General features: G+C 42.7%; 1 protein-coding gene across 3 annotated transcripts in view; it reads left to right on the top strand.

Annotated features, from left to right (window-relative positions):
* arrdc1b (arrestin domain containing 1b) overlaps positions 1 to 15,465 on the top strand; it is a 35,273-nt gene that overhangs the window by 15,221 nt on the left and 4,587 nt on the right. For all 3 annotated transcript variants that reach the window (XM_071918757.2, XM_071918756.2, XM_078288550.1), the window contains exons 2-3: positions 4,788 to 4,898; positions 10,330 to 10,380. In XM_071918757.2, the coding sequence (XP_071774858.1) occupies positions 4,788 to 4,898; positions 10,330 to 10,380 (162 nt within the window). The remainder of the gene's footprint in view (positions 1 to 4,787; positions 4,899 to 10,329; positions 10,381 to 15,465) is intronic.

The raw sequence follows: 15,465 nt of genomic DNA, 5'->3' as shown, positions 1-15,465 counted from the left end.
ATCCTCAAAACATTCCAGTCAGGGAAATCAAAGATGCCGTGAAAGAATCACAAACAATGTGACGCCAAGATAAAAGGTATAAGGTTGACTTTATTACCCCTTCTGGGACGTTCTGCAGTAAAAACAGGATATGCAAATCACACAGTGGAATAGAACAGATAAAAATCTGCTCTCACACTCATCAGCACCACGCCCTCGGCGCCCCACGTCCCACCCCCGCCCCACCCTCCCTGACATGTACGCACACACACACACAAACAACACGCTCATACGCACTAACCCATATCAGGAAACCACAAAGCCCTTTGATGCAGTAAAACAGACCAGTCATGTTAAAACATCCATGCCTGGAGAGACTATTGATCATGTTGCCTCTCCTGGTGCTGTCTGCCCACACAGTCTGATTCTTAAAGTGAAACAAGTAGTGCCAGTATCATCCCCCGCCTACACCCGCGCTCCTCCGACAGCCTCATTGAACCGTGGAGTGGACCTGGAAAGACTCCAGTGTGTTGGCAAGAAACCCAGCCAGCTACTGAGTCAGAACATGCCCTAGTCTGGGTTTCTCTCTACTACTGAGTGATGCTACTACAAGTCACTCTCCCTCGGGTTGTGAAAATTTCATGGCTATTCTAGTGAAAGACGGCCCGTGGCGCAGATGCTCATACTGGCATTACGCAGGCGTGATCTGATAGCTGCTGTGTGTGTGTGGACATGTTGGAAGTTGCTGCAGCTGTGATGCTGCTGTAATTTGCTGCCATTATAAAAAATGTTTTCAGCTACCAAGGCCCAGCACATTAAACTCATGGTTAGGTGTTGGTTTTAGAATTATACACTACCTTATACACTACCAGTCAAACGTTTGGACACCTGCATTTTTCTTTATTTTTACTATTTTTCACATTTTAGACTAACAGTAAAGACATCAAAACTATGAAATAACACGTGGAATCATGCAGTGACCAAAAAAGTGTTAAACAAATCAAAACTATGTTATATTTTAGATTCTTTAAAGCAGCCACCCTTTGCCTTGATGGAAAGGCAAAGGCTTTGGAAAGAAATTCATACATAGGCATCAACTTCACTATTTATATTTGTCTAAGAAACAAATTTACGCATAAGCCTTTAGATCAAAATGGCTTTAAAATAATGAAAAACATTACATTCAATCAGGTGTGTTCAAACCTTTGACTGGTAGTGTAGCTCAGTGCATTTTTGGTACAGCAGTGGGAGGGGAAATGCCCATCTGCCTATCTGGTGACCTTGGGTATGTGTGGTAAAACATGGAGACACATAATCCACACACACACACTCACTGCCTCATCTGTGTGTGGATGCGTGGCTCATCATCATCATCATCGCGCACATCGCTACTACTGGTCCATCTGGCTCCATGTGGCTGTGGAGAGGCCCGGCCCATTATTCAGCCGCAGACGGCCAGTCTCTTTGCCAAAGCAGCCCGTCTCTTATGACAGGCCTATTCACTATTCAGCTCTGCTGCAGCCACTCTTCCTGCTGCTGCGGCTGCCGGGGATATTAACAGATTACCCCGGCACTGACCTTTCGGGGGCTGAGCCCTTCACTTTCCACAACAGAGAGAACTGTAAATAATATCCAGTCGCGGTAATGGGTTCCTACTCTGTAATGTTTGTGTACTCCACACTTATTCTGCAACTTCTGTGAAGTGTGATGATGCCAGCAAACTGATAGGGGTGTGTGTGTGTGTGTGTGAGTGTATGTGGGGTAGAATGGCATTATTCCCCTCCATGAATGGGGCAGATGGCTGGAAAAAGCAGACTGCTTGGTTTAATTAATGATCACATAAATGGACGTTGGTCTGCAAGGCTGAAGGGTGCCATTCCGTTTTGTGGGCTGCAGATTTTGGTTATTGTTTTTACCAGCAGCAGAGGTCCCTCCCCCCTCCCCCAAATGGTGCCAGAGCGCCAGCCCTGCCAGTGGAGAGCGCAGCCATCTGCCACTTGTGTGTGTGTGTGTGTATGTGTCTGTGTCTATGTGTGTGTGTGTGTGTGTGTGTGTGTGTGTTCTGTGTCCTGTGATGCCAGCGCAGGATCCTGCGTGGGCATGAGCCGGTGATTGGTCACACACAGTCCATAGCATCATTTTTACATCACGGCATGTGCATGGGTTTTTTGGCCTGTTAGACTGAAAATGCTTTTCACAAATTAATACGCTTTTAGTTTTACCTGCTCCACACTATGTATGTATGTATGTATGTATGTATGTATGTATGTATGTATGTATGTATGTATGTATGTATGTATGTATGTATCTATCTATCTATCTATCTATCTATCTATCTATCTATCTATCTATCTATATCTCTAATTCATTGTCAAAATATTGAGTGAACACTGTGGTCTATACAGGGACCCGGGCCATCTTTCCATGTAATCCTCTGGCTTCTGTGACAATTTCAGGTCACGAGGTAATATGATGCTTTGAGAATTTCTAGTAGAATAGAGGAATGCAACCTTGTATGTGTGTGTGTGTGTGTGTGTGTGTGTGTGTGTGTGTGTTCCTTTGCCATTATCAAAAAGGTTTCATTTCCTCATAGAGAGAGACCAGCAGAGAGAAAAGCAGGACAGAGAGAGGAGGGGGGATACCGAAAGAGAGAGAGAGAGAGAGAGAGAGATTGCGTTCACACTGCAGGCCTGCATGCTCAGTTCCGAATTGCTGCTCATATCTGATTTTTTTGGATAACTGTTCACATTTATTGTAGGATGTAGCCCATATCCGATACCAATATGAACTGACAGCAATGTCGAAAAGACTTGTGCGCAGTGTTTCAATAATATACCTACGCTTCTCCAGCTTGTTTCCAACACATTTTGGTTGCAGTATGAGCCTTTGAGTTTTGACTGAATTAAGGCTTCTGTCCAAATACCACTCAAGTCAGCTATTTTGCTTTCTTTCCATTGTTGTGTCTCATCCTCCATGCTAATGCTCGCTCAGCCAAGTTGCTGACGATGACATCAGGTGGATGACATAATTCCGATTTGAGCGTTTTACAAGTTGCATGAAAAATGCATCAAAAAATGTGAATCCATGGAGCTTTATGCTGTTCATTGGGGTTAGAAAACATAGCTAATAAACATCAGTCTGCAGTTGTTGGCATGCTTCTGCTGTAATATCAGTAATATCAGTAATTCTGATATTACCTCAGGTTTACCTAACCTGTTGCATCATCACCATCATCATCATCATCATCCCAACATTAAAACATGAGTCTTCATACTCCTACAGGTCAAGCACAATCAATGTGACAAACTGAACCAGTCAGATGGCAGGCAGCAAGGTCTTTGTTCACAGTAGAGCTACTTTGGTTTCACAACACTTTACTGATGCAGTTGCCTGTTGCCCTCCCCTTTCCATCTGTTGACAGCCACACAATCCAGAGTCTGTTTTGATAGATTACTTATCACTAGAGCAGAATCCACATGACCAGCGTTAAATGCCCATAATGATTAAGTAAGGCATCATGCTTTGTGCGCTTGATTGAGTCATTTTCATGCTAATCAGTGCTTGCTGGGGTTGTGGTCTGTATTTTTCACACAATGGTGCCACAGCTACAACCAAGAACCAGAACCAGAGCGGCTTTATAAACATCTCACATGTTTTGTGTCTGTGGTCAGGCTTTGTCACTCTCAGATCAGTTAGGTTTCAGATTCAGTTCCACATCAGATTAGCTGAAACTAGCATGTTACCTATAAGCTACATCATGAAACACATCTAGTTTTTTGTTTTTTCACCTATCCTGAGTGGTTGGCTGTTTACAGGCTCCATGTGGATTAGCAGAGTATTTCAGGATCACTTACATCGCCAAGTACAATAAATGTTCACACAGTAAATATTCCAATCTTCTTAAGTGTTGATTTTTCAGTAACAATAACTTTGAGTTGACAAGTGTTGATTGGAGAGTTGTTGGTCCACTCATGGAGCTGATTTGGCTCTGAGACAGCTGGTCAAAACTATCTAAGGTGTTAAATTATCTCTGATGGATGTGGACTGATACAAACACTGGCATAGTGTTGATTTACTGACAAATGTGCTGTGCAGGAATTTGTCTTGGTGAGTGCAAACATGGTACAAGGACAACAGGACCTCACATACAGTGCCAAGTACATATCACATTACATACATTCAAAACTCTAGCTGCTTTAGATCGATGTTTCCTCAATGAGAGAGCCACACTTTGGCTACACACTTTGAATTGTCTCAGTAACCCAATCAATAGTCATTGAACAGGTGAGCAGTGAGACAAATCCAGTGTGTGGTCCTGATCACACCACAAACCACAGCTGTTGGACGAAAACCATGAATCTGAAAAATGCCTGTTTTTTTAGGGATTTAGAAAAGAATGTTAGTTTTGTCAGACGACCATGCATTTTTGAAATGATGTATTTTGAGAGGGGTCATGTGACAAAAGGGGGTGAAGCTGTAAAATTCCAAGAGTAAGAAAAACATAAACACCAAAATTTGACTCACATGCTTTTTTTTACCTGACAGCAACTCTGAATGTCCTTTGGTGCTATTTAGCCAGCCAAGAAAATGGAGGTCCAAAAGAAAAAGTCACATGACTCAATATAACATCAAAACATGCCAGAAAGAACATCCTTTCAAACCATAACATTAGTAGTTACTTAATTTCTTTATTGTCATCTCGAATTAGGATTCTCCAATAGATTCTTAGCAACATTACAGTGAAAATATGCCAGTGCGTTCATATTTGGACAGTGGATTGACTCTTGTTTGCTCTGCTCTTTCTACAGCCATCAAGGTGAACTGTCAGGGCTCATGTGGGGTCTCCAACAAAATGAACGACGCCTCCTGGGCTCTGGAGGAGCAATACTGCAACAGCACGTTATCTGTAGCTGACAAAGGTGAGGACAGTGAAAGCCTGATGGTTTTTAGGTTTTGCTGTTGGCTGCTGCACACTAGTCTGATCACTTAACATTCCACATCAAGACATTGTTATGTGCATGAATGGAGCTTTAATGTGAAGGCTTCACTCTTTTCTCCTATGACCTAACAGCCCAGCACGTCACCTTGATATGTGTGTGTGTGTGTGTGTGTGTGTGTGTGTGTGTGCGTGACTTAGGCCCGTGCCGATATGAAAATTTCATAGTACGATTATCTTGGCCAAAATTATCTCGATATACGCTAATTATTCAGAAGATGAAAACCTTAAAAACAGTACTGTAACATGCTTCATTACTTAAAAACTAATTTATCATATCAATCACAAGACACGTCTCTTTTTAAACACATTTGAATGTAAGACTGTACATATGTAAAATATTTATGTAAAATATATGACTAATAAAATGCTGGTTTAGCTTATAGAAACGGTAAGGATAGTCTTAAACGACACAAATAAAAATCCAAATAACAGTATCTAAAATAAATTAAGTTAAATGCATCTCAAATAAAGTGCTACTGGTCTGTATTCGCTTTAACTCAGTCAGCAACATGAATAAAACTGATGATGACAGACGAGAGTTGTGGTTATCATGTTGGTCACGGTACTAAATATTAGTGGCGGTGTTATGACCGTTATTGTCTTTTACTGCGATATATAGCAATACCGGTTATTGTCCCACCCCTAGTGTGACTATCAGGTTCTCTAGCTGGTTCTCTGCTGACCTGCTCTGTGAACAAATGGATTTATTATCCCTCCCTTCTGAGAACATTGTGAAATGTCAGAGTCCCTTCCTCCCTGTCGAAACAGCATTGTATGACGCGAGTGGAGGCTTCTCTCTTCCACCTCATTTGGTTTATGGGAATCTGCAGGAACAGGCTTAAGCTCACAGTGAATTAGATGGTAATAGCAGCTTTTTGCAGCCCTGTAGACAAGAGTTAAAGCCCCAATCAGCTAGAGTAATGGTCCCCCGCAGGGATATTCCAGCCTTCCTGTCTGCATGCTTCCTGGTCATCAGTATCTAACAATTGCTGATGAGGAGGCTGGATACGCTCCGCAGGCCCGACGTTGCCGTTGGGTGCCGCCCTGCCCTGCAGCGCTGAGGCCCGGCGAGCCCTCGGAAATGAGGGCTTAGAGGAGCTATTGTTGTGCATGTGTGCTCCTCCATGTTTGTATATGTTGTTGACACCGCCCATAGCCGAAAGATGAAATCTGCCATGCATGCGTGTAATCTGTTGAAAATGCAAATCGCAAAGTGGAACTCAGTGATAGTCATTAGAGCGTGTAATCCATGCCGGTTAAAACATCACTAAGCAGTTCAATGTTTAACCCCAGGGCCCTCACTCATTCAGGACTGTGTTGCTTAACACTTGAAAGGCAACAGCCTAGTACAAATAAGAAATACAATAGTCTAGTCAACTGCCTCAATAGAATACACTCGCAGTGTGTATGCTACATGGTATATTTTGTGTGTGAATGAGCAGCTTTGTTTGGAAGGGATAAGTATACATGGAGTGTTTGTGTTAGAGAGACTGAGAGACGTCCAGCATGGTCCTGTTCTGCCAAAGAGTTTTCACTGAAAGTGATGTGATCACAGATTGTAAAATGCCCTTCTCATTTGTTTTCTAGAAACCTGATAGAAAATATTTAGGTCTGTGCGTGACATATAGATTGTGTACGGCTGGATTGGTGCCTTGCAGTGTGCTGAAGATAATTCACCTCAAAAATGTCTGTTGTAATAAATCGTTTGATCTGGTATTTGGTCTTAATCTAAACTTTATTTGACTTAAAGCTTGTTTCAACAGTTTTCTTGAATCAAGTGCCATTATCTTGAAAGAATATATAATAATGAGTGATTTGCCATATTTCAAGATATACTACCAGCTAGATTTTTGCACTTGTTTTAATAGAAATCAGATCCTAAGACTGGATCCAAAATGAAATGACATGTTATACTGAATATTTTGCAGTACTGTTATGTAATTTCCCATTTGTTACAGTCATTATGGTGTCCAGTCCATAACCAACCAGAGGGACTGACAGTTTGCAGTCAGTTTCAGTTCCTTCCCACATTCCTATTATCACATCGGTCCAAAAGATTTGTGATACTTTAGCAAATTTTATTATATCAACTTGACTTATGTCTTGATGTCATTTCCCCCAGTTAATGCATGTGAAATCAGGACTATTCTTAGATCAAATATCCAACAGTGTGGCAGGGAAGTAAAAGTCAAGCTGCAAAGCAAGCATGGCCTACTCACACTGAATGCAGAAGAGGCAAAGACATCAACAAACCCCTCTTCACACGGTAACATGCAGACCTGTTGGCATACTATTAAAAGAACATTTGATTAGTTTTGGTGTGAATGTGTTGCATTGGTGCAGGTCTTGTATAGTTGTTTTGGAAACAAATATGTTTGCATTATCTGACAAATAATGTATCAGTGCGCCAAATGCTCAATGGAAATACAGTGATCCTGCAGTCAAGTGAATAAGATTGTACTTATAAAGCACTTTAACTGAACAGGTTTCGTCAAAAAGTGTTTTTATGAGTAATATCAGACATAAATACAGAGAAAAAAATATCAAGAGCAAGAACAAATGCACAGCACCTGCAAAATATGAAGGAAGGAAGGAAGAAAGAGCTTCGAGACCAGAGCAATCATATAGTCACAGGTTATTATTTCAACTCATTCAAAACCTCAGCATGCGCAAACACACACACACTCACACACAAACACACACACACACTCACACTCGCACGCACACACACGCATAAACACCAGGCACACTCCAAACGGAGGAGGACATAAATAATTCATTACACATCCTCCTCTCAGCTCCCCTTTATCTCTGCCATTTTTCCATATCCCATTCTCTTCCGAAAATGGGCTGCTCTGCCCCCTAGGGCTGTGCAGCGCAGGGACAGTGAGACAGGAAGGGTGACAGGAGACTACCACACACACACACAAAGACAACACAAAGACACACAAGCAGACGTGCGCTCACAACACACAACCAGGCATCCTCAGACACACACACACGCACACACACAAACAAACCACGCTCACTGTGGCTGACTGATAATGCGTTATGCCATACACGCATGTCGGTTACAGGAATGAAGGCTAGTGATGTCAGCGCACCCCCCTTCCACGCCCTGTCACTGTTGTTCATGCTTAATGACCCTCAGGAAACGGGGATCTCCCACCAACTGCCTGCTGCATGATTGCGGTGGTGCTGGATGCTCATTTTAGAAACTGGCAGTTTTATATTTAGCCCACGCAAGCTTGAGGCAGATCAACCGTAGCATTTCCTGTGTTTTCATATTTGATATTGATAGTACTTCCACATATTTACAAATATTCTAGTCACAGTGTCTAAGAGGAAATGTAAACACCAGAACTCCACTTTTAAGATAAAACAAATGCAATTTCCTCACCCTCTTTGAATGTTTTTCCTTTAGTACCTGTAGCACTTAAGTTTAGGTTGCTAGGCTCGTCTCTACAGAGAGAGAGAGAGAGAGAGAAAGTGGAGGAGTGTGTAAACTCGCCCTGTTGCACCTGCAGAGTGTCTGAGAGCATGACAACCCCAGTGTTCATTACGCAGAGATGCTTCCTCTTGCAGTGAACATGATGCAAATGAACACTGTTCAGTCTGAGCGTTTCCCCGCAGGAAATTGAGACCAACGGAATGTTGTGCCCGGCCTTGATGAGGTGACGGATGTCGCTTTCTGGAAGAATTAAATTGGGCTGTCAGCTTATGGAGAGAATTAATAGGCTGATTGGCTCAAGGTGTTCTTATTTGACTGAGATGGAAAGGCCCCATTTGTGGCTTTTGCTCTTGTTTGTATTAGTTTAATCTAGCTAGTAAAGTGAACAATTTTCAAAGATTCTCTTAACAATATGTAATTAATGCAGTGAGCAGCCACAGGGAGGTTAATTTTGAACAAATTGCTAATTGCTCATTATAAAGTTGTGTGTAATGAAGAGAATGAGTCAGTTCAACCAAGAAAGCAGTTCAACCAAGCTGGAACTGACATCTGCAGAGGGATTGAAGGTACACCAAATTAAATTTAATTACAGTTAACTGGAATCTAGAAGTCATGGGATTTGAAGATTAAATTATCCACGTCTGAAAGTAATTTCCAAAAGAAATGGAAAATTGTATAATATAATTATTGGGATTAAGTTTTCTGGTATACCTACGCACCATGAAAACAGTAAAAAAACGACATTATAAAATTGCCTTTAGGGCCAGGTGCTGTATCCAGCTGGTGTCCTATGTGGGCCGGGTGACTGGAAATAGCGTAACACCATACAATGTGTAGATGATTAAGATGGAAACTGAACTCCTATTTTGTAGATACAAGTTCTGATTCTAAGAAAATGTACTTAAATTAACCCGGTTTGTTGTATTCCAAAACACCCCGTCATGTTTCAGAACACTGCCTGTTGAGATTCGCAGTATGCCAAATATGTTTATGAAAACACTCAGCAAGGTGTGCTTCAGTTCACTGTGTGTTGTCTAGTGACACCAGCAATAAAGATTTGACTCCTTAATGTTGGACTTCAGAATACGTTTTATTGCCACTGCAGTGCTACTTGATATAGCCCCATCCCGAATATGAGCACTATGTAAAATAGTACAACGGCATTAAATGGTATCAGACACTACTTGTTTGCAGTGTTTTTGCAGCTGTCTGCCTGTGCATGTTGAAAACCCTGTATTATGCCAATACCTGTAGTCTATGAAGGGGGGAGTTGGCAGAGGGACGGTGACCCATAGATGTTGGAGTGAAAGAGGAGAGTGCACTCCGTCTTCGGTCGATCACTGCTAGCCTTGCTGTGCTTGTAAATCATTGATTAACTTTGCTGGGAAATGATCTAACTTTCCCAGCTGCAAATGTTGGATGTTACAAGCCCTATAGTTTATCACTGACACTATGTGATTAGTTTCAGTTGCTGCAAACTAGGGCTGCAAAGCGAAGACACTGTGTTATCAGAGGTGAAAGGATCTCTCAGCCAGGCTGTGTTTGAACAACAAAGCCTGTTTGTCTCTGAAACTCCAACCTCTAAGAAAGTGGGTGAGCCCCAAGGGCGTGGTGCGTCACCTTGATATCTGTGGTAATGGTTACTCAAGGCTATGTAAAATTGAAATAAACACGTATACCCACACACACACGCACACACACACCTTTGTTGAGAATTGTCACAGCTGGCTCACCTGGAAATGTACACCAAGTGCTTATTGTTGAACCTTCTATCACCTTACATTGTTCTCCAGATAAAATATGACAATTTGAAGAGTTTCTGTCTAATGTATAAATTGCTCATTTATCTCCTCATCAGGAAAACGTTCATGTGTATCTGACTAATCCTTATCTTTTACAGGAACACTGCCGGCTGGTGAACACAGCTTCCCTTTCCAGTTTCTCATTCCAGGTGAGTTTGGGATTAACCTCGTCCACCTGTTTAACTTCATTCCTCCATGTCAGGGACACACCTGTAGTTCCCCTAATTGTTTTCTCAGGGATTTACTATATCAGAAATGAGGTTTGTGATAAGGAAACAGATGACGTAAATGAAAGTGGCTTACAGGTGTAATAACAACTGATAACATGTGACTTTCCAGGTCAAGTATGTGTGCTGACTTTAAAGAGTTCAGCCCAAGGCCCTTTGTCTCTGACACAAAGCTCAGTGATATGTAATAGCTTGGCAAGGGACCTAGATCTATTATATAGATAGTTTTCTGAAGGTTCAGTAGATACTTAATGTTTGAGAGATGTGGGAGGAACATATTAATGTTTCCTAACTTTATGCTGCACCTTTATTCTACATGGCACTTCAATGAAAGTTTATGATATACAAGGCGTGCCTAATGCAGCTAAGTTAGTCACCTGACTGACAAAAAATTACAAAACCATGACCAAGCAAACACAAAGATTAGCTGAACACCATACTTGTTACCTGTGGATACAAACACATGACACTTCAGACAACAGTCTCTCCCCATCGAATATGGCTCAAGGGTGAGCATGCGGGTGTTAAGGCAAAGACACTGCAGACTGTTTGGTATCTTATACTCTCTCAGGCGTGAGCTGAGGCAAGGGGGTTAGGGTTATTTTTAGTTCCTGGTCCTGTTGTGCAGTCACTGTTTAATTGGTCTTCATGCCCCTATGCTTTCCCCCCTCCGTGCCCCCAGACTCTAGAGAGCATCAGCACAGGACATGGTAACTATCAGTTAGTGATAAGTGGCTCACAGGAGGCTAAATTTGCCATTAGTGCCCCCTGCTGGCTCAGTCAAAGAGAGCCTGACAAGCTTACCGACAACCTCCCCCTTCTACATCAAAATGGGCTTTTAGCCTGCTGCAGAAACTTGTCCTCGTGTTTTGAGGTTAGGATGAGCATGTCTAAATGCTTACAATATATATTGTATGCTGACATATATATTGACATTACAGTTAGGCATTCTGCTGACGCTGTTAACCGTGGTTTCAAAAGTAACCAAATAGTTTTTAAGGGAAGTAAAAAAGTGATGAATACATACAAACCCACTAACAATACTGGTGAAGCATTTTTAGCACTTCGATTCAATAAGGCTAAGGCAGGCAGCAGAGAAGTCTTTGACAGACCGGTGAAACAGCAGTAATCAGCCTGGTAATAATGCAAGTCATGGGTTGGAGTGAAGGGCTGAATCATAGCCTGGAACTGCTGCTCTGTTAGTAGTCTTGTATGCCAGCACCAGGGTTTTGAATCCAATGTGAGCAGCCACAAGCAGCTAAATAGACAAAATGCAGGGGGGTGAAATGGAAGAATCAAGGATGTTGAAGAAAAGGCAGGCTGCAGTGTTCTGTGTGAGTTGTAGGGATCCAAGAGGATATTTTGGGAGGCCAACCATGTGGAATTTGCAGTCGGCCTAGTCCAAACAGGAGATGACCACAGCTTGGGTGAAGAGCAGAGCAGAACTCCCTGGTGAGCAAGGGTCTGTTTCAGTGGATATTATTGCGTGTGATTCAACACGATCTGGTTGCAGCTGCAGTGTGAGCCTTGCGTGGCAGTTGGAGGATCCAGGATCACAGCGAGACGCCTGGCAGTCAGGACATGAGTCACTGTGCTGTTGTCAATGGGCACTGAGAGGTTTAGAAGAGGACAGGATTTTCCTGGGAATAAGTGCAGCGCAGTCTTGTCAAGGTTTAACCTGACGTGGTGGGAAAACATCCAACAGGAGATGTCAGACAGGCAGAGATGTGTGTGGCAGCCTGTACGTCAGAAGAGTATAAAGAAAAGTAAAGTTGTCATCCGCAGAGCAGTGGTCGGAAAAGCTGTGGGATGGCATGATAGAGCCAAGGAATTGAGTGCAGAGAAAGAGGATGAGGGGTCCAACACTGAGCGTTGAAGACCCTCAGTGGTGAAAGGGTTTGGAGATGACAGGGATCCTCTCCATAATGCCTGACTTCGGTGGCCTATCAAGTATGAGGCAAACCACAAGAGTGCAGAGACATTGGAGGAGCAGTTGATGAGAAACAGAATATGATTATGGGGACACAGAATATGATTATGAGACACAATATGATTACGGTAGCCAAGAAGGAATATTTTGTTGTTCCAAATTATCAAAGAAAACAAAAATGACTCAAACAACACAATGGAAGTAATTGAAAAACCTAGGATGTGTTGGTAGAACTACAGGTCAAGTTAATAAAATTGGGCCTTCACATCAGCAATAATATTGAATTTGACAATGCTACAGTGGCTACTGAATTTACACACCTTTTTCACCATAGTAGCCAAAAACCCTGTCAATGCACTGCCTCCAAGCTTAGGGGTTTATATATATTGAGACGTTTTATTCTAATCTAGGTGTACAGGCCAACTCTTTTTCATTTAGGAAGGTGTCAGTGGATAAGGTTGCTGCGATGTTGGGTGACCTCAACATAAGTAAAGTCACTGATTTTGATGATATCCCAGCTCGATTTTTTGAGAGATGCTGCTGATGAAATTGCTTCTCATGTTACTCATTTAGTGAACCTCTGTCTGGAGCAAGGTACTGTTCCCACTGACCAGTGATTGGCCAGCACAGCTCATTTTTGAGTTCCAGTCAGGATTTAGTGAAGTACATTCTACTGACTCCTGTCTCTTAGACCTAACAAACTACATCAGAAGAGAGATAGACGAGGATAATGTGTGTGGAGCTGTCAGCTGCTGAGGGCCCTGGACATGAACAACACAGTGGTTAACTGGGTCGACTCCTATCTTTCAGGTCGAGTCCAGAGAGTTGCGGTTGGTGGTATACTCTCTGATGCCAAATTGAGTAGTTGTGGGGTCCAGCAAGGGCCTGTTTTGGGGCCACTGCTGTCCTTGTTGGGCGTAAATTACATGAGTGTGGCATACTCATATTTTTGTATGCTGACGATTCTGCCTTGATGGTTACTCATAAGGATGAGGATAAGGATAAGGATGATTGGAATAAACTGCCTCTACTTGTTATACAGGCCAACATCCTGTACCTTCTAGGTCAAAGTCAGACAATGGTTCTGGAGTAATGATAATGTAAGATGTATGATTTATGATGTGTGTAGTAATATTGAGGTTTTTATTTGTCAAACTAAACTGAACTGAACAGATGATGGTAGTCAGGAAAGGGAGAAGATCAGCAGAAATGGTTTGAAGGAGGGTGGAGGGGGTGGGGTCGAGCTGATAGGTGGTCGCCCTGCTGGTGCACACAAGTTTCAGCACCGGAACTGGGGAGAGAGAGAGATATTCAGCCTGAGTTAGTAGTATTAGAGGAGGAGGCAGTGAGGGAATTGGGGGGAGAACTAGTGGGTCGTTGGGAGGAGCCTTGGGTGTTGTCAGATTTCTCAAAGTAGGTCTCTAAAGGGAAGACTAACAAGGAATTTCTGCTTACAAGAGAGTAATGTATGAAGAGTAACCTATGCCACCCGCACAGCCCAGTTATCTTGAATGGTGGCTGAAGCTTCACACTGCAGAGAGGGCATCAGGTGTTGTTGTGGCGTGATCCATTTTTCACTGAGAACAAGGAAATTCAAAGACCGGAGGAAGGCGTCGGCTGAGATGAACTGAGTGCAAAGATACTTAGAGGGATAAATAAGGTTAGATAAAATGCAATGATGAGGTGGATGGCCTCATTCCAAGAAACGGTGAGATATGAGTGCAAGGAGAGAACAGAGGAGAACAAAAGAGATGAAAAGAATTTGATACAAATTAATCGTGCCGTAACCTTCCTCTGTCCTTCCTGGGTGTGCTCCTGCAGATAGGCGCCCTTGTTTTTCGGCAAAGAGAATGAATAGGACTGAGTGACCAGGTTATTCAGCTAATAAGCTGATTCCATAGCAGGAGACCAAGGACCAGAAGGGCCAGCCTTAAACAGACTATGTGTGAAACTACTTCTAACTAACAGACTGTGTGGAAACAAGCATAGCCAGTTTTAGCCTGCCCTCTGTTCAGGACACTGCTTCTGCCAGACATATTGAAGCAGAAAGTGTTAACAGCAAACAGGATTCCTACTCACAACCAATCTACTGTGCTTGCCTACTTAGCAGATAAAACCCTCTCTACTGAATCGGTACAACAGTGAATTCTTTTCCAGATCTAGCTTCAAATTCTTAATCCTAATAGAAGCATAACCATTTAACTCAAGCACAGCTCAAAAAAAGGTTACTTGGCAGTAGAATTTCCTAAATACATAAATATAACAGCTCCTGATAGGGAGTTGAGGCTGTGCCAGTAACATTTAAAGTGTCAGGAGCTGCCTGTTGAAATAAAGGCATGTGCCCTCAAATGCAACAGCAGTCAGAGGAAGCTCTTTATCTAAGCTCAAAGAAACAGCCAGGCTACACAATCCCCGGCCATTTCCACCAGTCACGAGCAGCAGACTCTGGTGTGTCTCCAGGGAAAGCAGCCTTGGTGTTTTTTGTCTGCCCTCCTGTGCAGCACCCTGTTTCTGCTGCCAAGCTGTCTGCAACAAGGCAACAACTCAGCTCTCCTGGTTAATTCTTATTGACAGCGGCAGGCTTGTCTCTAGAGCAGCCACCGCACTGACATTATCATTCAAATGAGGATCAGGGGGAAAATGGAATACGTAATAGTGAGGGTGAGAGAGTGACTCAGTTGTATGTTTTGAAAACACCTTAATCACCTTTTTAATGCGTCCTCTTTGGAAATTCACATCAGGATCAAAGTCAGGATGAGGAAAAAGTTGTTTTTTAGATGATTGTCTGAGCCATTCATAGCATGATAGTTGCACAATTTGTTTTAGGATTGTGTGTTCAGACCACAGGTGAATGGATGATCTTTGTATGTGATTATCATCCATTCTGCTACAATATTCATAGTATGTTAGTAAAGTAAATAACAGAAGAGGCTTTGAATCTGATGCGCCCTTTATATTCCTCTCCTCTGGTCCTGAACATCACTCTGTCTGTCTGTCTCTCTGGCTGCTTTCTCCCCAAATAGATATTTTTATCTCGCTCGTCTTAGATTCCCTTCCCTCCCTCCCTCCCCCCTCCC

Source organism: Centroberyx gerrardi, chromosome 2 (genome assembly GCF_048128805.1).
Source record: "Centroberyx gerrardi isolate f3 chromosome 2, fCenGer3.hap1.cur.20231027, whole genome shotgun sequence".
In the NCBI taxonomy this organism is placed as follows: Eukaryota; Metazoa; Chordata; class Actinopteri; order Beryciformes; family Berycidae; genus Centroberyx; species Centroberyx gerrardi.
The sequence above is the reverse complement of the archived record's forward strand: the minus strand, read 5'-3'. Positions and strand labels throughout refer to the sequence as shown.